We start from the raw sequence: 26094 nt of genomic DNA, 5'->3' as shown, positions 1-26094 counted from the left end.
TAGCGTCGTAAATCTGAAGACTTGCCCGCTTTCCTAGGGGGGGGACATTCTCTATACTGCAAACAACGTCTACATAGACTACCACAATATTCTACGCCAGAACACTACAGTTTTATATTCGCCAATATAACTGGGATGAGATCTACTTCCATTATATTTATATAGAACAAAAAAACAATGAAATAAGAACGGAGAGTAACGGTAGTGTTTTTGAAATACTGTTGGTGAACTAAATATTTATTTCGTTTAAAACATCTCGGTAAAACATTCCTTGTCTTCATTTATCGCCCAGTTTCAGACAACAGACTTCTAAATGGTCCAGACACAAGATAAAATGAGATTGACAATACGGATGACAGATAATTACTGTCGTCTGCCTTTATTTATTTAACGTTTTCAGTTTTAGGGGAAATAAGAAAAGATTCTAAGATTTTGCAAAAAGTACTTTAATTTGTTTTCTTACAAATTAAAGTACCACTTCTCACAGCACTTTAATATTCATTAAAACTAACACGTAACGTATTATCGCGTGTTTCCTGGAAACAGAGGAATATCTTGCTGTTAAAACTAAATTATTCGATAAGAGAAAACCTTAATTTCATATTTATATTGACTTTAGATTGTGAAATAAAACAGCCGTTCTACCTTCTGCAGTATGTCGGTCTGTTCAACTTTTATAGTTTTTTGTTTGAGATCAATACATACTCTAATTGTCAATTATTTTATACTACGAAATACTAAAAAAAAATAAATGTCTTGAATTTAGTTTTTCTAGAATTTTATGAAACTTTAAATCGTTTTATCATCTTTTAGTCGGTATTTTATGACAGAATTGAGAGATTCAAATTAATTGTTCTTATAACTGAAAGTGAGTTATGATTTCTAAGAACTATAAACGCCGCCTGGAGGATAAAATGCTGTACTGATACTTTAAATAGAAATAAATAAATAAAAGCAATACTAAGATACTGAAACCTTTATTTGACGACGGTTTGTTGATAAAGATGGGCACAAATACCCCTAAAATAAGTTTTTCAGTGTGTGTCTGTAAACTTTTTGCTTTCAAAAGAAACAAGAGTGGTTCTTGGATAAATTTAGAATACTTGTTTTATTAATCTTTAATTCACAAGAGACGCACTTCATTATTCTGTTTGTTCTACTTGTTTTTCCTTAACGAGACTCTAGAATTTTCGTTATATAAAATATGTAATGAAACTTTAGTCGATACTTCCGGCTTGCCTTTTGGAGACAGTCTCTTCATTTATTTTATTTATACCAAAGATATGTAATGGTTTTCTCTTAATAGAGAGTTATGAGACAGGAGAATGATTCGAACATTTTTTTGTACAAGTAAGCGATAAGGCTTATAATGTTAAAAATTGATTTCATTAGATAACGTTGATCTTAGCAACACACAAACAAACTACAATATTACTTTAACTGCAGATAGCAGATGGAGTTTTTAAAAACAAACAATAAAAATTAGCTAATAATAACACGAATTTAAACTTTCATATTTTACTTTGGTAGAAATCTACATTCTTCCTTTTTGGCGCACCCCCCACCTCCCTAGTGGTACAATGACAAGTCTTCGGGTTTGCAATGCTACAATCAAGAGTTCGATTACCTGCGGTGGACACAATGATATACTTAACTATAAGCAACATCTTTTCTAGTATGTTCAGAAATGCCATTTAAAACATATTTCTTCTAAATATGCCAGTCGAACATGTCGGTCAGATGTATTTACATGTTAATCGTTATTTCTTGTATTTCGCGTAAAGCTACTCGAGGGTTATCTACTAGACTAGATGGTAGGCATCTAGTGAACACCATCCGTCAGCTAACTGAGTTACTCTAATTGAACAGTGGGTTTTGGCTGTCACTCTTATAACTCGCCAAAGTGCGAAGTACCATGTTTATCTGGGGGTATCTAAGTGCAAGCTACACATAACATTAGTCTGAAAAATATGATTCTCCTTTCCAAGGCGAATCAAACACATTTTGTTAAACGTTTTATCAGAACTAAAACCCATATCGTGTATGTGTATACTTCCTCTATCTCGACAGAGCATCAACACCAGACTTTTATGTTCTAAAACGAGACTACAAAATTCGATACCCGTGGTGGACACTGTACACACAGTCCGTTGTATAACTTTGCGCTTAGCAACAACTGACACTTCCATAACGAATACTGGAATAACCTACAGAAAGAAAATCACGTAGTATTTATATCAGCCGACTGGTTTGTTCGTTACCCTGGTTACTGGTATTGAAGGCCAGTGTTATCACCTATTTTGTCACGTGAAGCACATCAAGTAATCTGCTTCCAATACATCAGTAATTCAAAGCTGAGTTGCCACTTCCCTTTACATGAGCTGTCTTGGTTGTCAATCATAACTTGAACATCTGTTCTAATATCGATAGACTCATTATATGTATTTAATACGTTAAATAATTCACGACATTTCTCATTAAAGATGAACGTTATAACAAGACAATCAGAACCTTCCAGAAAAATCCTAATTTAACCTCCATGAATTATTCAAATCGGCTACTAGATTGTTCATATTCGTTCCTTCATATCGTTTCTCAACGACCTCTAACTATCCAAACATATGAACTTTTTTCAGTAATACTTGTAACACAAAACTAAATGATAATAAACGAAGTTTCTAACAGAAGTTATTGGTTTTAATGATGTCTATTTTATTTGACTAGTTTGAATCTTCATATTCTAATGAGAGTGGAGATTTATCTTTAGAAAACGGTCTTTCCAATTCAGAGAAGACAGAGTCAGGTCTTAAAGAAAACGATTTTCTAAGGGGGTTCGAGTCTTTGAGTGGAAAACAAAACTATCTACGTCCATGATAAAAAACAAACTGTAAACTAGCTAATATGAATATAGTTTATATCCATTAACATTGCTTTTATAAAACAAACATTAAAATTACTGTTTTAAACTGTAATTTACTCATTATAAAACTTTTTTACTCTGTTATATATAAATCTCGCAGATACTGTAATTAAAACTGAAATGTCAATCAAGCACAATAGAAAAGATGTGAAGAAATATAAAGAAAATTATTTCTCTAAGGTTGAAGTGAGAGAAAAGTAAAAGATAGAGAAATGTCTTCAATATAGACGACGAAAGGAATGCAACTCTGTATGACGTAATAAAAACATTGTGTAACGAAATATTACCTAAACTTGTGTGAGAAATAACGTACATTAAAAATGAAACTTAATTCGAAAATGGAGGGCAATCATCAGTTTTCCCGGGCGTATCAAGCAAGCCCATAATAATAGATCAAATGATGAGATTCCAGTGTGGATCGGGTATTATTACCGACTAGAACGTGAAGACCCCATTATTACTAATGGCATTCGCGAGCCGACGTGTTTCGTGTCACGTGACTCTGATTGCGAATCGGTCTGTGTGAATGTGCGATGTTTTTTTTATGGTAGCCATGTTTACAGCTATTGAAAATACCAATTATATTTATAGTTTTATTTTTTAAATTAACTCTCAACCTCGACTTGTACATGTTTAATGCCAAGTCGTCCGAACTTTTTTGTTTAATTTCGCACACAACCACTCGAGAGCTATCTGCTCTAACCGTCCCTATATATGTAATAGATTAGAGGGAAGGAAGCTAGCCAATACAACCCACCGCCACCTCTTGGGCCACTACAAGTTACCGATGGCTTAACGATAAGTTTCACAGCTTACAATGCTAAAATTCGAATTTCGATACCCACGATGTAAAGTGTACAAATAGCTCGTTGTGTTGGTTTATGGTCGATAACGAACTCTTTCCCACCAAATAGTGAGATTTACTGTTACATCCTAATGCCATTTTGCATAAAGGGAAATAAGATTCGAACCCTCAGATTGCGACTCAAGCGCCCTAACCACTAAGCCTTGCCTCTACTAAAGGTGTAGATAGCTTAGTTGCTTTCCGCCATAAAAACGCCAATCTCTACTAAAGTAATAAGAATAAAATTATTTAACGGTCACGTTCTCCAATACTTGGTAGTCAGTAACATTAAGCTAAAGAAACAAAATATCCGACCACGGGTAGCGGTGGCATCAAGCTAAAGAAACAAAATATCCGACCACGGGTAGCAGTGGCATCAAGCTAAAGAAAGAAACTATCCGACCACGGGTAGCGGTGGCATCAAGCTAAAGAAAGAAACTATCCGACCACGGGTAGCGGTGGCATCAAGCTAAAGAAACAAAATATCCGACCACGGGTAGCAGTGGCATCAAGCTAAAGAAACAAACTATCCGACCACGGGTAGCAGTGGCATCAAGCTAAAGAAACAAACTATCCGACCACGGGTAGCAGTGGCATCAAGCTAAAGAAACAAACTATCCGACCACGGGTAGCAGTGGCATCAAGCTAAAGAAAGAAACTATCCGACCACGGGTAGCAGTGGCATCAAGCTAAAGAAAGAAACTATCCGACCACGGGTAGCGGTGGCATCAAGCTAAAGAAACAAACTATCCGACCACGGGTAGCGGTGGCATCAAGCTAAAGAAACAAACTATCCGACCACGGGTAGCGGTGGCATCAAGCTAAAGAAAGAAACTATCCGACCACGGGTAGCGGTGGCATCAAGCTAAAGAAAGAAACTATCCGACCACGGGTAGCGGTGGCATCAAGCTAAAGAAAGAAACTATCCGACCACGGGTAGCGGTGGCATCAAGCTAAAGAAAGAAACTATCCGACCACGGGTAGCGGTGGCATCAAGCTAAAGAAAGAAACTATCCGACCACGGGTAGCGGTGGCATCAAGCTAAAGAAAGAAACTATCCGACCACGGGTAGCGGTGGCATCAAACTAAAGAAAGAAACTATCCGACCACGGGTAGCGGTGGCATCAAGCTAAAGAAAGAAACTATCCGACCACGGGTAGCGGTGGCATCAAGCTAAAGAAAGAAACTATCTGACCACGGGTAGCGGTGGCATCAAGCTAAAGAAACAAACTATCCGACCACGGGTAGCAGTGGCATCAAGCTAAAGAAACAAACTATCCGACCACGGGTAGCGGTGGCATCAAGCTAAAGAAACAAACTATCCGACCACGGGTAGCGGTGGCATCAAGCTAAAGAAACAAACTATCCGACCACGGGTAGCGGTGGCATCAAGCTAAAGAAACAAACTATCCGACCACGGGTAGCGGTGGCATCAAGCTAAAGAAACAAACTATCCGACCACGGGTAGCGGTGGCATCAAGCTAAAGAAAGAAACTATCCGACCACGGGTAGCGGTGGCATCAAGCTAAAGAAAGAAACTATCCGACCACGGGTAGCGGTGGCATCAAGCTAAAGAAAGAAACTATCCGACCACGGGTAGCGGTGGCATCAAGCTAAAGAAAGAAACTATCCGACCACGGGTAGCGGTGGCATCAAGCTAAAGAAACAAACTATCCGACCACGGGTAGCGGTTGCATCAAGCTAAAGAAACAAACTATCCGACCACGGGTAGCGGTGGCATCAAGCTAAAGAAACAAAATATCCGACCACGGGTAGCAGTGACCTGTATTTATTTACATAATACCACTGGGAGGGAGTGTATTGGATTGGCTGATTCTATTATGAAATAGAATAAACAAAAAGTTAAATAATAGCGAAGGTTCGTGACAGTGAAAGTGTGTGGAAGATTTTAAAACAAATACAAGTTTCCTAATTAACTTTGAAATCAATTCCTTCGACGTCTCAAGCATACGAGCTCAGCACGTTATGCTAATGAGTTACTCGACGGAGAGATGCACGTGGGGTAATACTAAGACGGTCATTATCCCTGACGAAAAGAATTTTTGCTCTCAACTGGTAACGAGTTGAGAGTTTGCTACGTACATAACCCCAGGTTTTTTATAGATCGATGTTTTAAACTAGCCTAGTTTTTTTTTAACGTCAACTTTTTCAAAGCGATGTTTGGTTGATTAAAATTCCTTAAGCTTTAACTCGTAGCTCGTGCAATCACGAAAAACGTTCTATTATCGAAAAATAGCCGGACATGTTTGTTATTTTCTTTCTTTAATGATAACAGTCGCACTCATAAATTTCTAACTTCTATGATAAATTAGTTATAAATGCCACAGTTGAAGTAATCGCTTCTAAATCAACCAAATTCGAAGTATTAAATGATGAATCGGAGATTTACACCTAAATAAATCTCACGTTCGAACTTCAAAACCTACTAGACTTTAGGTACTAACATTGATTTATAAAAAAACCAAATAAGTAGAGTAAAAAAATCATTTTAGATTTGGTACGTTAAGCTTTATAGATTTGACTTCATTAAACTTGGTTTATGATATGTCGATGCTAGCTCGTGGAGACAGCATTTCTCTGAGGCCGATACAGTGACAGAAATTGTTTTCTAACGTCATGAGTCCAACAATGAATTTGTGTTACTCGAACCGGGTATTAGCTAACTATTTCTACTCCACCAGTCCCCGGCTATGTATATGGTTTACTACTGAGCAAACCCCATCATAGAATGAAGCTTCATTTACTGTGTAATGGAAAGAAAACGAGAGCTTTCTTTTCCCAGTTCTAATGACCCGTGTAACATTTCTCTGATTTGTGCATCGCACTAGCAGCTCGAGGTTTGAATGTCTCGGACCTTACATCAAATGACATGTTGGTTTGAGACAGACCGTGATGTACAGCATGTCATGGCTCGTGTCAGACCTTACATCAAATGACATGTTGGTCTGAGACAGACTGTGATGTACAGCATGTCATGGTTTGTCTCAGACCTTGCATCAAATGACATGTTGGTCTGAGACAGACCGTGATGTACAGTATGTCATGGCTTGTCTCAGACCTTACATCTAATGACATACTGTATGTGTAGCACTTCTGAGATTGAAAGGAATTGAACGAAGTTTATACAGTATTATTCTCATGTATTAATGATGCTAAAGATAAGTAAGGAAACTGATAATACTTAGTTAGCCGTAAACCCTGTACAGGTTGTAGTTCTGACTCCAGTGATTTAAAGACAATGCAACATGATCTTTATTAATAATTATTATTTTAATCAAATATTTCTCAAACACCAAACATATCCCAGAACTACGGTTTCATCTAATGTAACCTTTCATCAGTCACTGTCCGTTAGTTTTGTGACTTTAGAAGAAGGCTAAACTAAATTATTTTGTGGTGAAATGGTTGTAACAACTGGTAAAACCAAAAACTTCACTTTTATGCTGGTGGAGTTGCATACAAAATAGTTTTTTACGAAGTTATACAGGTTGAAACGAACTTAGAAGAAAGGTTTTATTGAAGACGTAATCTGTGTTGTAAAACTGTTTAATCCATATATTTTTTCCGATGGTTTGTTTTCCTCGTTTTTGGATAAAATTTCACAGATTTTAAATTCTAAAGAAAATACATCGCTAGCCATTTACGGTTTGCACGGTGGGGTGATTACCAGAGGGGTTCTACAACTAACCTGAATTTCTAATTCCATTAGTTATGCCATAGAGAGAGAGAGAGAGAGAGAGAGAGAGAGAGAGAAAGAAACAAAAAAAATGAATGTTTTACATCATAATTCAGATATTCATAAGAGAGGGCAGCACTATAGGACTTTGAAACAGCTATTTGTTGCTGAAGAAAAATGTCAAACTACGTGTAAGCAATAAATTTAGTATGAAACTGGTTTTAAAACATCTGCTTTAAGTATGTGTTATTACACTTCATTGGAAAATATTCCTTCAATTTTGTTTTTATCTCTTTTCTAAGATATTTAACTTCCTTACTCTTCGATATATAGTCGTTTATGGTCCATTCACACGATGTCTCGGAGCATTAACGTTTTTTTATTATGCCTAACATATTAATCTTTATTCGTAGCACAAATTTGCGAATGAGAAACTTCTTTCGTCACCCAAAAAAAAATAATGAACATAAATAACCTCAAACAACTGAATAAATTTTTATTTTTTTTTGTATTTATGATTGGCCCCAAAAAGTCGAACAAACTCGTATTACAGAAATTTAATTTGTTACGTATCTTCAAACGATCCATAATCTATCTCAATAAATATCAAACTTCCTTTTATGGTGATAAAAATTTCATGTGTATCTCGCCATCTTTCCCTAGAAAAGAGAATTAAATTCAATAATAGGATTTGATTTTAACATCGTAAGCAAAACATCCATATATCAATAAAGTAAACTTTCAGAAGCTGTATACTTTTTAAAGAAGTAAATCACACTTAATAGTTATAATGAAGTTTAAAGTCACTTTTTTAACAAACTTAGTTACTGTATAAAAATTGTGGTTAAAGTGTTCGGTCTATTCTGTGCAGTTAGTTACTCGTCATTATATTTCAGTGGTTAATTTTAGTTGATTTTGATTTTACAACGTAATATTTGTTAATGTTTTTTATTAAACATACTTTTGTTATAATTTTAAGATTTCGTAAAATAAAACCAATTGTAAGTAAATTCTTGTATACAACATTAACCACTTAAAGTATGTTTATTATATTTACAATTATAATATATCTTCAAATAATACATTTTTTGTAACAAAGATGAACTAAAATAATTCGCTTTACAAAATGCATAAAACCTCATAGATGGCAGCACAATCGAACCTTAAACTTTGTCGTCTGCTGCATTGATCGGGTCTGATCTAACACGCAGATCGACACTTCCCTCTAATATCATTACAAGTATAAATTAACATTTAACTTAAAGTGTTTCAAATATTTTAGTATGTGTTTATTATGACATGTTAGATCAATGAGAGGCGGTTCTGTCTAATAGGTTTTTTTAATAATTTTTTGAAATAAAATTCCTGCGTTGATTATCTGGTGCATAATTATACGTACATACTGATAGCTTATTTGTAGTTAATCAGAAAGCTATGTGATGAGCTGTCTGTCCTCTTCCCATCACGGGTATCAAAACCTAGTTTCTTGTCCGCATACATACCGATATGCCACTGGGGGACATAAGTGAGGGATAGTAAACAATGACTGAACGTTAGTTAAAGAATATAAAATCAGGGTTATTTGTTGGTGATAGCAGGAAAACCCAAGACCAATCTTTTAGTCAAAACTAATATCTGATGTGACAACACAACTTTCTTTAATATCTCACGTGACAACAAAATGTATAATAAATATGACAATCACCATTTATCGTTTGATGGCATCTTTATATAACAAGTTTCACCTGTCACTTTGTTAAGACTACCTCTCAACTATGCTTGTGCTATTGTATTACTTCTTCCTTCTTATATTCTAACCATTGGCTGTCCCTTTACCTTGAGGCTATTCACCTCCATCATGGTTGCTTTCTACAAAGTTCTAAAGACATTTATTTAAATCAAAGTTAAGACATTTACCCTCTTTTTCAAATATTCCGCCATCATATTATGTATGATAAAATATAATTAACATTTAGAGCATTATTTTTTAAGAGATGTTGTTTTACCTCATTTATTTCCGCTTAACTTATTGTGAACCTCATTCATGGAATGGAGAATGCTTGTTAGTAACTAATATAATAGTAATCCAGGCAACACAGTGGTCACTTGTTCCTGACTTTGTACACTGCTTACAAGCAAAAAAGTTGACAAGGTAAATATTTAGCATGTATGAATGTGCCTGTATTTCATTGGAATTTAATAAAGTTATATACAGTATGTCAAACAATAAAAATTATATTTCAGTATTTATAACTTCTTTATTTACCTGTAAGCCAGTGTAATTTCCATGTAGATTTCATAAAGTCTGTTCCACAATACAAGTTTTTATTTTACCCTTGTGAATAACTTTAAATATTTGATATGCATTCTCGCTCGCTAACTGATTTTATACACATACCAAATTAACCAGTTATTTTATTTTTCCTGATTTAGGAATGGAAAGAGTTGTTCCAAATGGAGTTTATGACAACAGGTTATGGAGAAAGAAGTATTGTTACAGAAGCTGGATGGAGTTCCATATTACTGGAACTGTTAATGGAGGGTCAACTGAGAGAAACTATTGGCATAGCTAACTCAGGAGTAGCGGTCAGTATTGGCGAGAAACTATTGTCCTTAGGTGTAAAAACAAACTTTGTTACGTATGTACAGCAAGGAGAGATCAAATAGACTTGTTACATAAACTGGAACGAGCCTTCTGGTGCAATGGAATCTGATATAGTTGTAAAATGATTTCAATAGTCAGAAAAAATGATTGGTGATTCATCTGTACATAAACTTATGTAGGCGTGTCTATTATAGTAGGAATGTAGATAAAATGAAAAGTATATTACACCATTAGTATTGATATATTAAACTTAGGGTGTCGCTGACGTATCTATTGGGATGTCTTATATAATTTGATATTATTCATTTAGTGTTGTCAGTGTTTCTTACCAGTCAGCTCGTTATGTACATATCTATTTATGTGTTTGGGTTTTTTCTTCAAATATTTCAGTTGTGTTATCAAAAAACCTTAACCTACGTTTTGTAGCCGCAAGTGCTTGTGGGAAGCATGTATTTAGATCTTTTTAGCTGTTCGAAGATTACAGGTTATCTACGTAAACTTTAGAGTCTACCAATGGCATTGCTTTGAAAGTGACAGTTTATCTCGTCTCTGTCGAATTATCTTGTGATTTTGAAACAGGGTTAATAAATTATGAAACTCATTATGTTCCGAGGAATAACAGCTGTTGTTGTGTTTTTCACTTCACTCATGGCGTGGAGAAACAGAAATAACAAAATTTGCTGTGTACTATGGTAAGCGTTGATTCACTTTGTGTGCACACTAGGCTACCTGCGTCTTTTAATTACATACTTTGAGAAAGAAAATGTTTATAGAAAGAAGATTAGTGGTACAAGTTTTATTTATGAGTAGAACCAAAGCAAGATTAGCGTTATTAGCTGTTTGAGTAAACCGAACACTGTCAAAGTAATGCTATACTTAACATCTTAATTGTGAGTACAATCTTATGGTTTACGACTTCTCATAGATCAGCTGACAACGTTTGTGTTTTAATAGGTGGAATTCCGTTTTGTTTGCCTGTTCAGTAGAATGTGATAATTTAGTACCTGTATTAAAGATTTCAGTTTATTTCTCATAAGAAACTAGTCTCTTACAAACTGCCATGTCTAGCAATATGTATTAAAGTTAGTTGTATTCTCAGAACGACTGTGTAGGTATTAAAAAAATAAAGTTCAGAACAACGCTTTGACCTTCTTAGGTCATCTTCAGGTTAACAAAGAGTTTGTAACTCAGTTGAAAGGAAAGTTTTGCCCTTTCATTCAAACGCTCTTTGTCCTATTCCCAAACACTACTGTGTATTTCACGGTGAATTGCGCCCTCTGTTAAGTAAATGTAAAATATTCTTAAAACTAAACTTATCGAAGGACCTTTTGTATATTTTCATGACTACTCTACAGTCTGCTTAGCGAAATATTTCTATCACTGTTATAAGAACACACACCTCTTTCACTCATTAAATTATCAAAGCCACATCCGGCTATCTTTCGTATCCACCGAGGAGAATCGAACCCCTGATTTTCGTATTGTAAGTTCCCTGCGGGGACATGTGAAAGAGGGGAAAAACGCGTGTCTTAACTCTTTTACTTCTGAAAGTTTATTTGGATATCGGTTTTTATTGTGCAGAATATACTTCATCAGGGTAGAGAAATGTAATATAACATTAAATGTACACTATATTATCGTGTTCAATGAGACGAATCTTTTCAACCTGTGTAAAATATTTCGAAGCTTCTAAATATGGATAGTTTTGTTACTTGTTCATAAGCATGGAGTCTCAAACTCCACAAGAAGTGCGCAAGGCTGATAATGAGCTTTGGATGTTTCACAATTCACTAAATATATTCTTACTGATTCTATCTGTTTGGTTTGTGTAGAGTATATGTACCCTGTCGCTAAAAAAAAACAAAAAAAAAACTTCTAGTTTCCTCGCGGTCCTGTCGTGCCAGACTCTCAAAATGGGTGATTATTTGTGGGACTGATGAAAAAAAAGCCAAGATGATTTAGTGGGGCAGGCAACGGATGTCCCCAAAATTGGGAACCTACCTTAAAAAGTGCCGAAATCTACATCACAAATAGTAATTTCGGTCAACTTTCTATGGACAGGGACGCCGAATAAGAAGTTCGAAAGGGCCACAATTTTGCCTCGGGTCAGTTTGGGATGGATCTCCCTAAATTATGTAACAATCAATTTAAGTACTTCAAGAAGCAATATGTTCACCTCTAACTACACACTATGAAATAAAGTGTGTAATAAAAAGATTTAATTTCACCTTTAAAACTAGAATGTGGCGGAACGTTATTCAATGTGAATCTTACAAATACACCGGTGTGTTCAGGGTACGTTATTCAATGTGAATCTTACAAATACACCGGTGTGTTCAGGGTACGTTATTCAATGTGAATCTTACAAATACACCGGTGTGTTCAGGGCACGTTATTCAATGTGAATCTTGCAAATACACCGGTGTGTTCAGGGCACGTTATTCAATGTGAATCTTACAAATACACCGGTGTGTTCAGGACACGTTATTCAATGTGAATCTTACAAATACACCGGTGTGTTCAGGGTACGTTATTCAATGTGAATCTTGCAAATACACCGGTGTGTTCAGACAACTGGTCTGTACCTATAACCAACGTGAGACTAGTGTACCTTCATTATTCTAAGTAAAGTAAAATTTCAGTTAAAATTGAGTGGTTAGACGAAATGAACAGACGAAATCTTTACGGTCTACAAAATATTGGAGAGAAATCCCCCAGTTTTCAAATTATAAGATTATCCTGGATAAACCTAACGTGGAAATTTTTACGTATGAATTATCAAGTCCTCTGGTAACGTCTATACTGTGGAAGAAATACTAGAAGAACTAAAACGGGAGGACTATTTTTAAAATAACCTGTTTCTTTTAGCTGATCCCTTTCTGAAACTACGAGCCTTAGCCATAAGCAAAGAGTGTTTAGTAACCATGGGCCTTAGCCGTAGACAAACTGTACTCATTTAACAAGGAACTCGGAACCTGGCGTAAGTTCCCAAACGGTTCGTGATGGTTCTACTTAATATTAAGAGACCTAAAGTTCTGTTTAGAATCGATGCAAAGAACATGGACTCTAAACCTTTTCGACAAGTAATCATGATACTTCTACAAAAAGAAATCCTGTCGGTGCACAAATTATGAGCTAAACCTCCCACCCCAACAAATTGTGATTATTCTCTATCTTCAGTGGCCAATTCACTATTCTTGTTATATTGATGTCAACTATTTATAAGTTTGGTTTAAGCCTAAAGTTTTTCATACATGGAACAATTACAAATTACATTCGACAAATCATGCATAAAGTAATCTATCTCTGTCTCTATGGTATCCAATGCCCTCAATGGGTCCTGATGTATTAATTGAGTTGCCCTTTGGACGAACAACGATTTAAAAATATTGTATTCCCTCGTGTCAATGCAAATATAAGTATAACAAAATTTTATCACGGTGTGACTTTTACACTATTCACTACTTTTAAAACCAGATACAATTGTGTTAAGCATATACATTAATAGTCAGTGATTTTAGCTACTTTTAACATTTCCTTATCTCCATTAATATCATCCTAAACATTCAAATTAGTGTCACGTGACAAACTGGAGCACACAACCGGTACTACTTTCAGACTGATCACATCAATATCATGATATCAAAACGATAAACAAACAACGTCAAAAATATAAATTATTTTACAAGAAAATCGTGTTCAGCTAATCTCTTCACCAATGTTCGGAATCCTTTTTTTTCTGGTATTTGGTGTTAGTTGAGTTATAAAATTAACCACGTAGTTTTGAGAGTCAATCTAACAGAGACTAACCACTAATATAAACCAAAATTCGGCGGACCGAGCTGAATCGTTTTAAACACTACATTAATAGAAAAGCGCTCTAATAAGTTATCTCTGCTACATATAAACATGAATTCATGAGTCTGGATGGTCTGAGAAGAGACCTCAACGTGCTTCCAAGAACAGTATCAGGAACACATTATATTATGAACAGTATTTGTATTTAAATATAGATATTCTGAAGATTGTTTTCTGACACGCAACTCTATTGTATTATCAGCACTAATTTCAATGCTCAGGGTCATCTACTTGAACTATGGTCCACCATTAATCACAGTTTATCACATATGGTAAGTATTTCGGCGAAAGATAAAACTATCAAATATTACATTCACTTTTGATACGATTGTAAAGTTCAAAAATTAATCAGATAATAAGATTTTTATAGGCTTTGTCTTTGAAAAGCGATGTGGGCAAATCCAGTGACATTTAGTGTTAAACATTTATCATTGGATAAATTATCATCATTCAGTTTAAATAATTCAGTAGTATTTTGAGTTATTCAGTTAAGTTATCCAGCAATCAATATACATTAATCTATATTCAATCTAATTCACCCAGCATTAGTTTCAATTTTCAATTTAATGTACATTATTCAATCTAATTAATTTATCATCAGTAGAGATTATCTAGTGTGTGTCCAAGTTATCTGCCTTTCAGCCAATTTAAAACTGATAGTTTACAATGAAAAAATGAGACAACAGTCACACCACCCTGTACATTAATACAAAATGTATTTAAACAACTAACGCTGTTTTCTTACAAAAGAGACTGGTGTGAGTAAGACTAGCTTGTAGGAATGAAGTTCATGAGTGAACGTTCTTAATTTTAATTGACAAACAGTAGAACATCGGCACATTTAAGTATATTGAAGAAGAAGCAGATAACGTCTACATACTTGCTGTCAGTGGATTAGGTGTAGAGTATGTCGACATCCTTAATGTTAGTGGCAGGGAAAGTCTAAACCTTTGTTTTCATATGTAAACTTTTTCTAACGAAAGTAGTAAATGAAAAGGTAGTAAGCGAAAACTATAAAAACTGACTTGTCTGAAAATATTTTTGTTGTTTTGACTCCATTAAGAACCATTCTGGTGTTGAACATGTTAGTCCTACTGAGAATGAAACTGTTAAAATCGTGCTCAATATTGATACATCTTTGTCTCAAAAGAACACTACAGGAGCTATGAAACCATATCCTTGTAATCTAGATGACTTATGGAAAGTCCGCAGGAAGCAGTCATATGCTTTTGGCGTGACACTCTTGTGTAATTTTTATGTATATTCGTTACTAATATTATCATTAAAGTTTGTAAATCTTCCTTAATATTTCTAGCTAGACAGTAATTGACTTTTTCTTAGTTTTAAAACCTATAACAGTAGCAAGAAACTTGATTAACGACGATAAATGCTTTTGTTGCACTGAAATCAAGAATAAAGTAGATTTTAACGAATCAAAGCCGCGGGTACTGTTAAGTTCTGTTAGTTTTGTATTAGAGTCGTAAGTAATAAATATGTTGTGTGTGAACAATCACTAATCAAACCTTTTCATTTATTTTCTCTATCTTAGTCTTGTAGTAAGCCGGTTGAATTTAATATACACGTTTCAGTTTAAACAGGAGGGACCATAAAATAAATAATAACTTTTTTCCATAAACTGTGTGTGTTTTCTTATAGTAAAGACACATCAAGCTATCTGCTGAGTCCACCGAGGGGAATCAAACCTCTGATTTTTGCATTGTAAATCCGTATCCATAAGCTGTTTTTTATTTATAGGGTGGTTAATCACGTTTTAAAATAGCATTATTCTAAGTTTCATTTGTGAAAGCTGTTCTCCATCTTCTATCGTACTTCCTATAGTGGTAAAAATACGATATGCTGCAAATAACAGTAGTATAAATCTTAAATCTAGTGATAAGTCTACGGATTAAAGTAGGAGGTTCGATTCTTCACAGTGCGTCTTTACAAACTTTCCACAAACTACATACATACTGGCTCCCCAGAGATCGTGTCTCAAACACTTGATAGGTTTATGACTTGCTTTGCACAAACAGACGTGTTTACATGGCCTGCTTTCCATGAACAGAAGCGTTTGTTTCGATATATTACTTTTAAATTTGTAAGTTTTAGTCAGATACGAATTGTTTATCATCTTAGTAATGATAACTTTAAATTATCGATCGAAAGGTGGCCCTTCGTAACAACAGTTTTAACTAGGCCTGTGAGAAGTTTGCTCCGAATTGGCTTAAGTTGCAGTTTCGCAATCTCTGAGATTTTTTAAAATTTTATTGAAACATTCAAGTATTCCACATCATTTAATTATTTTTATACAAAAATATTTGTCACTGTAGAAACTTCTACAACCTTCAAATGATCAAATATTTGCCTTGAACCAAATATTTTGATGTTAAACATGTTGCCTCTTGTGACAAAGCGTGATTGAACTTTCTATAATCAAAAGAAAATTCCTAACTTGTAATTCTGTCTTCGATGTTTAGAGTTAATTCACAGGGATTATCTTTGTTTATTCCAGGTTCTGTCTACGTTTAAACTTCACGTTCTCGCTTCCTAGTAAGAGTGACATGTGTGAAGAACTTCTGAAAAACCCGTGCACAATCAATGAAAAAAATAATGATTGCTCCTTAATATGTGAAGAAGCTTCAGAAGAAATGGTCGAGAATGTTCTACAGTGTGTTCGCGAGCATACCTCCTGTAAACTCACAGAACTCACACTGAAAGGTCCTATATCACTTGAGAAGTTTGAAGAAGTCGTGCCTCACATAACAAAGTTGTATCTGGTTAATGGAGATGCAGGGAAGATCAAAAGAGGTATCAAACTGTTAAACTTGTCAAATCTCAACTATTTACATATAAGGAACAGTAGCCTACACGTGATAACTGGTGATTTATTTCAAAACATGAAAAAATTGAAAAACCTGGACCTTCTAGATGACAAAATTGTCTCTATAAAAGACGACGCTTTTCGGATGCTGAGGAATTCGTTGATAACTCTGAGTTTAGAAGGAAACGCGTTAAAAGGAATTCCGGAAGCTGTGAATAACCTCAACAAAGTACAAATCATTTCGCTAAAAAATAACGAGATACTCGAACTTCATTCCAACGTGACTTTGCCAAACTTGAAACAGTTGATACTGACTAATAACAAGATGTCGGAAATACACTCTTTGGGTAATTTTGAAAAACTTGAAAATTTGTACCTTGACCTTAACAAAATCGTCTACGTCGAAAAAAGTGTGTTATCGAATACTAGTCAACTAAAGACTATATATTTAAATAACAATAAAATAGAAACACTTTCTTCTACCTTCTGTACCGAAACGTTAGAAAACCTTTACTGTCAGAATAACGCTATAACTAACATCACGTCAACATTTTCTAAAAGTTGCTCAAACCTAAAAATCCTGGATGTCTCTGAAAACTTTTTACCAGAACTGGAAACATCAACACTTCCATGCGAAACCTTAAATACACTAAAGCTGGGACACAATTCCATAAGCAGTATTAAAAGAAGACTTTTCTCTGACTGTTCCAAGCTCATCACTTTGGAGTTGCAGAACAATGAAATCACTTCTATTCCTAGAGAAAGCTTTCCAGAGAAACTATGGAATAATATAAACTTGACAATTACAAGTAAGTCTCTCACTTCCCTTTGTCTATTTATGATACATCTATTTTCACTCTCACTAAAATATTTATTTTGTGAAAAAGATCTAGACAGTGTCTTCCTGTGAATATTAATAACCAGTAGGATCGTTATAAGACAAAGTGTCAATGTAGTCCACGGGTTGATGGTAGGTGGTTAATAATCCGTGGGATTGTTATAAGATGAAGTCTCACTGTAGTCCAAATGTTGACGATAGGTGGCATTTTTTAACTGCTATCCTCTAGATTATAACTTCAAAATTATGAACGGTTAGTTCAGATCGCCTTCTTTAAATGGTTTCTTGATTAACCCCATACCTAAAATCATACTATAGGGTTTTCTTGGGTCAACCCTGTGTTTCAAGATACAGTATCTTTGGTTATAATAACAGGTTAAGTACACTATAAGGGTTTTTAAAGTGACAAAATGTAGGAAGTCTCTCACAACAATAAAGTTGTTTTATCATGTTTAATCTTGTAGCTTGTACAGATAATTTATTAAGATCTATTTATTTCTGACACATACCTATATTTACAGGTTATCTGCTACCTAATTTGAAAAATATATGTTGTAATCATGGTTTTATCTGTGATAACAGTTTCAATTTCTAACAGCTTAACGATGCATAACACAATAACAAATTTCTAGGGACTGGTCGTAATGACGTCATTAAAATAATGAAGAATCTGTTAACTGGTGGGAAGTTGCAATAAAGTTAAAACCAAGGATATTGTTCACATAAACTAGGTTTATTCAGTTTGTTAGACGTTTACGTAAACTTGTGTGTGTTACAAGTTCTACAGTAGACGCACTTTGAGAACTGTGAGAAGTTGTTTCATCATACCATTGGTTTTTTGTTTTTTTAATTTCGCCCAAAGCTACATGAAGGCTATCAGCGTTAGCCATCCATAATTTATCAGACTAATGTTAGTCATCACCACCCACCGCCAACTCTTGGGCTACTCTTTTACCAACGAATAGTGGGATTGACTGTAACATTATAACGCCTTCACGGGTGAAAGGGCGAGCATGTTTGGTGCGAGTGTGATTCGATTAGCTAAGCCTTGACTTTTAAGTTATTTACAAAGACGTTTTTCTGATATTATGAAGGTTTGATTTTGGAGAAAATTCTCAATCCGTTTTGTAGCAAGAAGGTTTATGATACTGTTTTGTCTTCCTTAAAATTCCAGGATCAAAGTTGGTGTAATACAACCTTATATTAGAGGTAGCAAAAAGTTAGGCACGCCATGCGGTTTCGTAGCAGGAACATTTTGTTTTGGTTTTTGCTATAAACGTGTCAGTTTTATAAGAAAATTTAATGGTTAAGTCTCATAAAAAAAATCTCAAAGGGATTCAGGCATTGTTGAAGAAATTAAAACAAACTTCTGTTGTGTGTGTGTGTGTGTACAGATACTAGTTATTTATGCGTATTAGTTATATATATTTATACACAGTTTAAGTAAGATATATTAAAATTAGTCTGGAGCCTCACCACTTCGTAACAGTACATGTCCTCACCAGTGGCGGCGCCAGGATATTTTCGTTGGGCGGCTGAGGGGAGGTCTGAGGTAAACTGTGGAGGGGCTTCCCAAAATGCCATCTATATGAAGTATGGATGGTAACTTATAATAATGTAAATACCAAGGTACATTTCAGAAAGGTGTGCTATTTTGAACTGTGTTTTCAATGCAGTTTTCATTGGAAACTCATACTCTGATTAATAATTCATTATTACAAATTAGAAATAATCTGTTTATGAAAATATGTATATATGTAAAAGAGGTAGCTCACCTAAATTCCACCCAAGGTAATACAAAAAATTAAAGAAAATCAATATTAGCTTAGATTGAACATTTAATATACCATTAAGAGTAAAGCTACAAATCAAAAGAAATATAACATAAAGACATAGTTTACATAGCAGAAACGAATTATCCCATGTAAAGTTAATACACTCTGAGGAAAAGAAAGGTCACTATCAGGCTAACTATCTTTCATCATGTTGTGTTTATAGTCAATATTACTTCAAAACAATGCGCCTGTTCTGTTGTAACTTGAAGTCAACGTGGTTGTCTACTCTTCGTCAAAGTTCAAGACAGAATGGTATTACACAGGGAGCGGCAATACAATACGTTACTATTGGACGCATGACATATACTTCCGTCTTAATGAAGACGTTGAGTTCTACAGATCTATGTCTCTTTAATGTTACTTGTTAAGCAACAACGACGATTGTGTTTTACATATTTTATGAATATATGTAGGTAACAATATTTGGGGTAAGGCTCAAGCCCCCCTGGTCCTCACGTCCAGAAATGTTTCATCTAACAACTGTATATCCTGACACTAGCCATGATACATAATTTCCATTGCAAATGCTCGCATGTTTAAAGTATAACCCTTCTCCATTTTCCAGTGTCGGTTACAACACTTCAAACAGACAAAAATCCACAGATTTGCCCAAACTGTCCTGGTATTGAGTAGCAGCAAATACCTATTTCACTTTCAATTTGAAAAAGAAAAAAAAATTGCAGTTGAACAAATATACTGTGGAAGAACGTTGTGTATATATGATTTGTACTACTGTTTCACACAAAGACCAGTCCTCAGTACGTTGTGTATATATGATTTGTACCACTGTTTCACACAAAGACCAGTCCTCAGTACGTTGTGTATATATGATTTGTACCACTGTTTCACACAAAGACCAGTCCTCAGTACGTTCCCTACTATTTCGTAACGCATGATGCCCGCTCTTGTTGCTAATATTTGAAATCTCGCCTTATACAAAACACGGCTGGTGTCCGACTTGTTCCTGGGTAGTTCAAAACAGTTCGTAATCCTTCATTTTCTAGTTTCATTAAGTGTATCAGATAATCTCCGATAATGTCTCTGAGTATATGAACACTTTACGTCTGAAATGACTGTTAAATACCCATCGCAACAGCATCCAGCTTTCGGTTACAACGCTTTACCTATCAAACGTCAATGTAAAAATATGAAACGCACCATTAAACCACATTTTTATTTCGACTATGGTTGTCACGTGATCTGTACATTCAAAATCCTTTTAACGTAAATGTATTTAGCTTATTTATTAATAATAGATTTGTCAAGTATCTTTCCAATGGTTTACATCATGGATTTCTCTCGGTCGTAAAGCAAGAGTAATAATATGTTGTCTTCACAGGTTTCTATCGTTTCTTTTAAAGTGTAGTGAACTTCTTAAAAGAAACTAAATTTATTTACCATTCCCAGTTTTTAAATACTTGATAAGTTCACTAAAGATATCCGTGTCCGTCCGCTAAGATGAGAACCTTAATGACGATTTTTGTCGTCGTTTCCAATGACAAATAACCCTAAGGATTACTACTAGAAGAAAACGAAAGGATGAACTGGATAGCAAGGTGTTTGTTTGTCTTTGTTCTTCATGGACAAAGAGCATTGTTCGACAACAGTTTGTTTGATTGTCCTAAAATAAGCTGTGACGAATAAAGGTATAGTCCAAATCCTTTCAGACACATCTGTTAATACTTATGAACGTTCTGGTGAATGTTAACGTGAGGAAATTGTGCAATACTTAATGTATCAACACGATTACTTTAACGTGTTAGCCGTTTTTATGTAAAAAGCACCACATACCTCAACAGGAACAAATAAACCTTGGGAGAAAGATTTGTTTGGTTGTAGTTAAACACAAAGAGCTATCTGTGCTTTGACCACCAGGAGTATCGATATCCGGTATCTAGCGTTGTAAATACGTAGACATACCGCTGTGCCACTAAAAGGACAAGGTACTTAAACATTAGCTGATTAAGGCTTGTGGTCATATCTCTTGCGTAGGTTCAAACAGATATGAGAATTCGTTATTTAACACAATAATAATATACCGGGTCTTACTACTTTTTGTTGTATTTGATAACTTGAATATAATGAAAGAGAGGCATTTGGAACATATCTATTAAAACTATTTCATTTAATGTTTTCTGTAAAATGTATCAACTCTCTGAAAGGAATTATGTTGTTTCTCCACTCCAGACAACCCGTTTGAATGCACATGTTCCCTCGACTGGATCAAACAGTACCTAATTCAAATTGATCAACTTAACGACACCGGCCACTGCACCAACTACAACAACATGCAGTTTTCTGAGATTGAATTCTGTCCAAGAAACACAACTTTAGACGATATTACAAAAAGTACGGAAGAGATGCAGTTACCCACCACAACTGCTAACCTGGTTACTTCTGGAGGAACCACCCAGTTGGATCTGTCAACTAGCACCCATGTAACAACAGAACAGGATCCTTCAGAAAGCACCCAGGACCAGGTGAGCCTTAATTTGTTGGTAGAAAGTATTTCTGATGATGAATTACTGGTTAAGTGGAACCCAGAATACTTTAGAGTAGGTCGTAATCAAATGAAAGAAATAAAAAAACCAACTGTTAAAATATACTACGGAAACACTAAAACAAACGACGTGTATTTCCAAACCGAAGATGTGAAATCTTGCAATTCAACGATTCGTAACCTTGAGGAAAATACAGATTATTACGTCTGTGTTTTAACAGACGGACAATGGGACGAAGATTGTGTTTGTGTGCCTAGTTTTTCTGCCGAAAGAAACTGTGTGATAAAAAGTACGCCCCTAAAAATGGAAAACAGAACACTCCTGGCAGTAAAGCATATTAATTACTGTGTAGGTATCGCTATGATGTGTTTTCTTGTAGCAGTAGGGTTAGGTTACAATTTACGGAATGTCCGAGAACGTTATAGGATTGTTAGCTACATAATGGAATACACTTCAAAATGGTCCAAAAATGCATTTAAAAAATCATGAAACGATTAGTACTGTTGTTACGTGGTTTTTTACCTCCCAAGCCTTACTAGAATAATAGATCTTATTTAACAGTAAGCCTAATAACAATAAAAACAAATCTTCACAGACTTGCAGTGATATTAAAGTCGTCCATAAAGTTCCGTGTCACTATGCCAGTGTGTGTATATATTGTTCAAAGTCGTTTCAGCTCTATCTAATGTAAATACTATTTTCAAACCAGCGAAGTATGAGAAATATATTTGAATTTTCATGCTACAGACTATTTAATGGCCGGATCAGAAACGATATGGAGCTTGTAGCCGTCTATAAGTTGGATTACCAAGAAGCTAGTTAGAAACATCAAGTTAACGTGTTAAATAGAGATCTTTGTTAACCATCCGTGTCAACAAGCAGTACTCAGTTATATTCAATATATAATGTAAATTAAACGTTTATGCATCGTGTAACACAAGGATCTGTGTATATTAAACCCTTTGACTGCGGCTGCTTTAAGCGCGCATGGAACTTCTGTGAGCCGTACACCGTATATAACACACTCAAATTCAACTGCCAACAAATCGGCAAATAATTAACCCTTAAACGGCAGCCGTCACCAGTTGATGATGCTACCTACATTCCCACTATTTAAAGATTAATCAGTGGATTGAAAAGATTTTGAGTATGCGCGTCAAAAGCATGGCTGGTTGTGGTTGAATGGAATATATAAAAACTCCATTTTTCTATTTTCTGGCGTTTCATCGATGGTTTGATGTCATCAAAAACTGTTTGTACAATCAAATCGTAAAGATGTGTTGTGATTATATTTAATTGTATTAAAAAACAAAAGAATATAGATCAATTTGGGAAACCAGGACCATCCAGAAAGGAACCTGTTACAAATTGGATAGGAGCCGTGGTTTACCAGTGTTGCGTCTTGTAGTAGCCCAGAATTCAGAAACCCTAACTTCAAAATCCATTTGAAAGCGAGGGCGAGATAAACAAATCTTACCTTTCTGTTCAACCATAGCCTATCTCATGCAGTTGGAGAACGAAACAAAGACATACCAGTTGGCTAGGTATGCCTGTGCTGTCACACTTTGGAAATGAATACCAAGAAACCATCATATCTGGCATGACCAGATTTAAAAATCGTTCTAATATGATATACTCAACCTCCATAAATACCTATATATGCAATTAGTTTCCTTGTAGTTGATAGTGATCTAGAAATTACTGTGTATATTACGTATATATAATTCTAGCGTCGAACTGAGAAACCACCTCCAACCATGGAACGGACAAAATTCATCTTGAGTTGACAAATTTAATTCTACCACAAACTGGCAAGCACGTTCCCTGAAGGGAAGGACAAACCTACTCTTAGTTTGTAACCTCAGTGTAGTTCTAACTTCTGGAAGTATATTATTGTTGTATTTATAAGGATTTAAAACGTAGTAAATAAAAATGTTAATTTTACACTTTATAACTGTCTCTTACACTAACTTTTAAAACGCATACCTAACTAGTTATGTAAACAAATTAACTTTGTTGTTCATGCGTGTGCCGTTATTGGTTTTTCCCGTTGAGCACTTGCAGTACTAATAAAACAACAGTATACTTACAACCTTCACATAAAATAAAGCCTAGTCGTCTTTAAGTCAATTTAGAGAGTAGAGGGGTTAAATGGGTGCAACAAGTGGTATACTAATTTTAAACCACTGTTAATAACAAATCCCCACCTGTAATGCATATAACGGTAAAAGGCAGGTTTTGATACCTGCTCTTTGGTTTTGTTGAATTTCTTGCACTAACCATCCCTAATTTAGCAGTGTAACACGAGAAGGAAGATATTTTTTTCAAAGACTTAGTCAATATTTGTACGTTTACCTTTTTCAAATAACCATGATTGTTTTATGACCACTTAAACCTTTATACAATGCAAATGAAATATAAATAAAATGTATCGCCATTCAAGTTACAAACTCTGTCATATATTCTGATAACATTATTAATTACTGGTTATTGAATCTGAAACAGAATGTACAAACCAGTACATGTTAAACCTGAGTCAGTGTGAAATAGTTTATGACAATTTACCTTTATCTATTTCTTTACTTCAGACAACCCGTTTAAATGCACGTGTTCCCTCGACTGGATCAAACAGTACTTGATTCAAATCTACCAACTTAATGACACCGGCCATTGCACCAACTACAACAACATGCAGTTTTCTGAAATTGAATTCTGTCTGAGAAACACAACTCTAGACAATATTACAAAAAGTACGGAAGAGATTTGGTTACCCACCCCGACTGGTAACCTGGTTACTTCTGGAGGAACCACCCAGAAACCAATAAGTCTTGACCTCTCGGTAGAAAGTGTTTCAGATCGAGAGTTACTCGTCAAATGGAACCCAAAATATTTTAGTGAAATGAGACGACGAAGTATTTCAACAATCCAGATTAATTGTTGTGACACGTGTCAAGGCAACAAAATAGCAAAACTAGTTAGTAGCGAATCGGGAAACACCAAGATCTCAAACTTGAAAGAGTTCACAAATTATGATGTTTGTCTATCGACAAGTGAAAATGTAATTAAGTGTGAGACGAAGACCACGAATCTGAAGCCCGAAAATGAAACATTCATCGCAAAAAAACACAAACACTATTTCATAATCATTTCCATTGTAGTCATTGTCTTGTCTTTGGGTTTGGGATACTTATTGCGAAAAATGATTGAACAATCTGTAAGCAGAGTAGAAATCAATGGTTTGAAACTGCCTCACAGCACCACCAATTTGGGCTTAGCAGATAGTTTCAGAGACTCTGTTAGCACCAACTCATACCTAAGTGTGCCAGAAAATTTACCACCAGGCTGCCAACCATCTTCATTCAGCAATGCTTCATTTGCTTCCAGCAGCTGTTGTACACAGCCTAGGGCTGAGTACCCACCAGTATGTGACACAGACCAGCATAGCTCACACGAAAATGACCACACTGAAGACTGGAAGACTACATCCCAAAGCAATACCACTCTATCTACTAGTAACACAAATACCTCCACAAGAAACGATTCAGCCATTGGATTTCAAAACCTTGGATTTACTGATTATACGAAACTTTGACAGTACAGTCAAATGATGTCATTTGTAAATATGTTATGTTGTGTTTAGAAGAATGCAGGTAAAACTGACTGTTTCTACATTCAACAAGTATGTTAATCACATCTAATAGATTTATATATGTAAAGAAAGACCCACATTTATTGTAATGATTTATATTCCATTAAAGTTTCTTAAGGTTTAGTAAATAAACACTAAACTATATAATCTAATTATTAACCAAATAAACTAGATTATACAGTTAATTTATTTTTACATTCAACTCAGTTGAGCAAAGAATGTAGTATATATTTTCACTGATGTCAAGAAATGCAAGTAAACATATGGTACTAAATTTGTTTTTTTTTTTTATTATAGTGTCTCTTGGTTTAATTTTACAGAATCAAGCATGTGTTTTGTTATAAAAATCTGAGTCAAATTTAACAAGAAAGATATGTAATACTCCATCAACCATGCCCTTGTCTGACATATCCACTGCCAATGAAGCTTTTCATTCAAAACCAGGGTTCACTAGGCTTGCTTGGATATGACAAGTTTTGTATCAGTCTAGGAACTATTTATACATATATTTCATTCACAAAGACTA

General features: G+C 35.0%; 1 protein-coding gene across 2 annotated transcripts in view; it reads left to right on the top strand.

Moving 5' to 3' along the window:
- LOC143253850 (uncharacterized) overlaps window positions 1–25662 on the top strand; it is a 44060-nt gene extending 18398 nt beyond the window's left edge. The window contains exons 3-5 of one of the 2 annotated variants that reach the window (XM_076508291.1): window positions 9895–10758; window positions 16437–17554; window positions 24508–25662. In XM_076508291.1, coding sequence (XP_076364406.1) covers window positions 10658–10758; window positions 16437–17554; window positions 24508–25511 — 2223 coding nt within the window. In that variant the 5' untranslated portion in view covers window positions 9895–10657 and the 3' untranslated portion in view covers window positions 25512–25662. Of the gene's footprint in view, window positions 1–9894; window positions 10759–14695; window positions 14830–16436; window positions 17555–24507 lie in introns of those variants that run through there. The other variant, XM_076508293.1, reaches the window with a different exon arrangement.
- The last annotated feature ends 432 nt before the right edge of the window (window positions 25663–26094 follow it).

The sequence above is a fragment of the Tachypleus tridentatus genome, chromosome 6 (genome assembly GCF_004210375.1).
Source record: "Tachypleus tridentatus isolate NWPU-2018 chromosome 6, ASM421037v1, whole genome shotgun sequence".
Lineage (NCBI taxonomy): Eukaryota > Metazoa > Arthropoda > Merostomata > Xiphosura > Limulidae > Tachypleus > Tachypleus tridentatus.
This window is presented reverse-complemented; position numbering and strand designations above follow the sequence as displayed.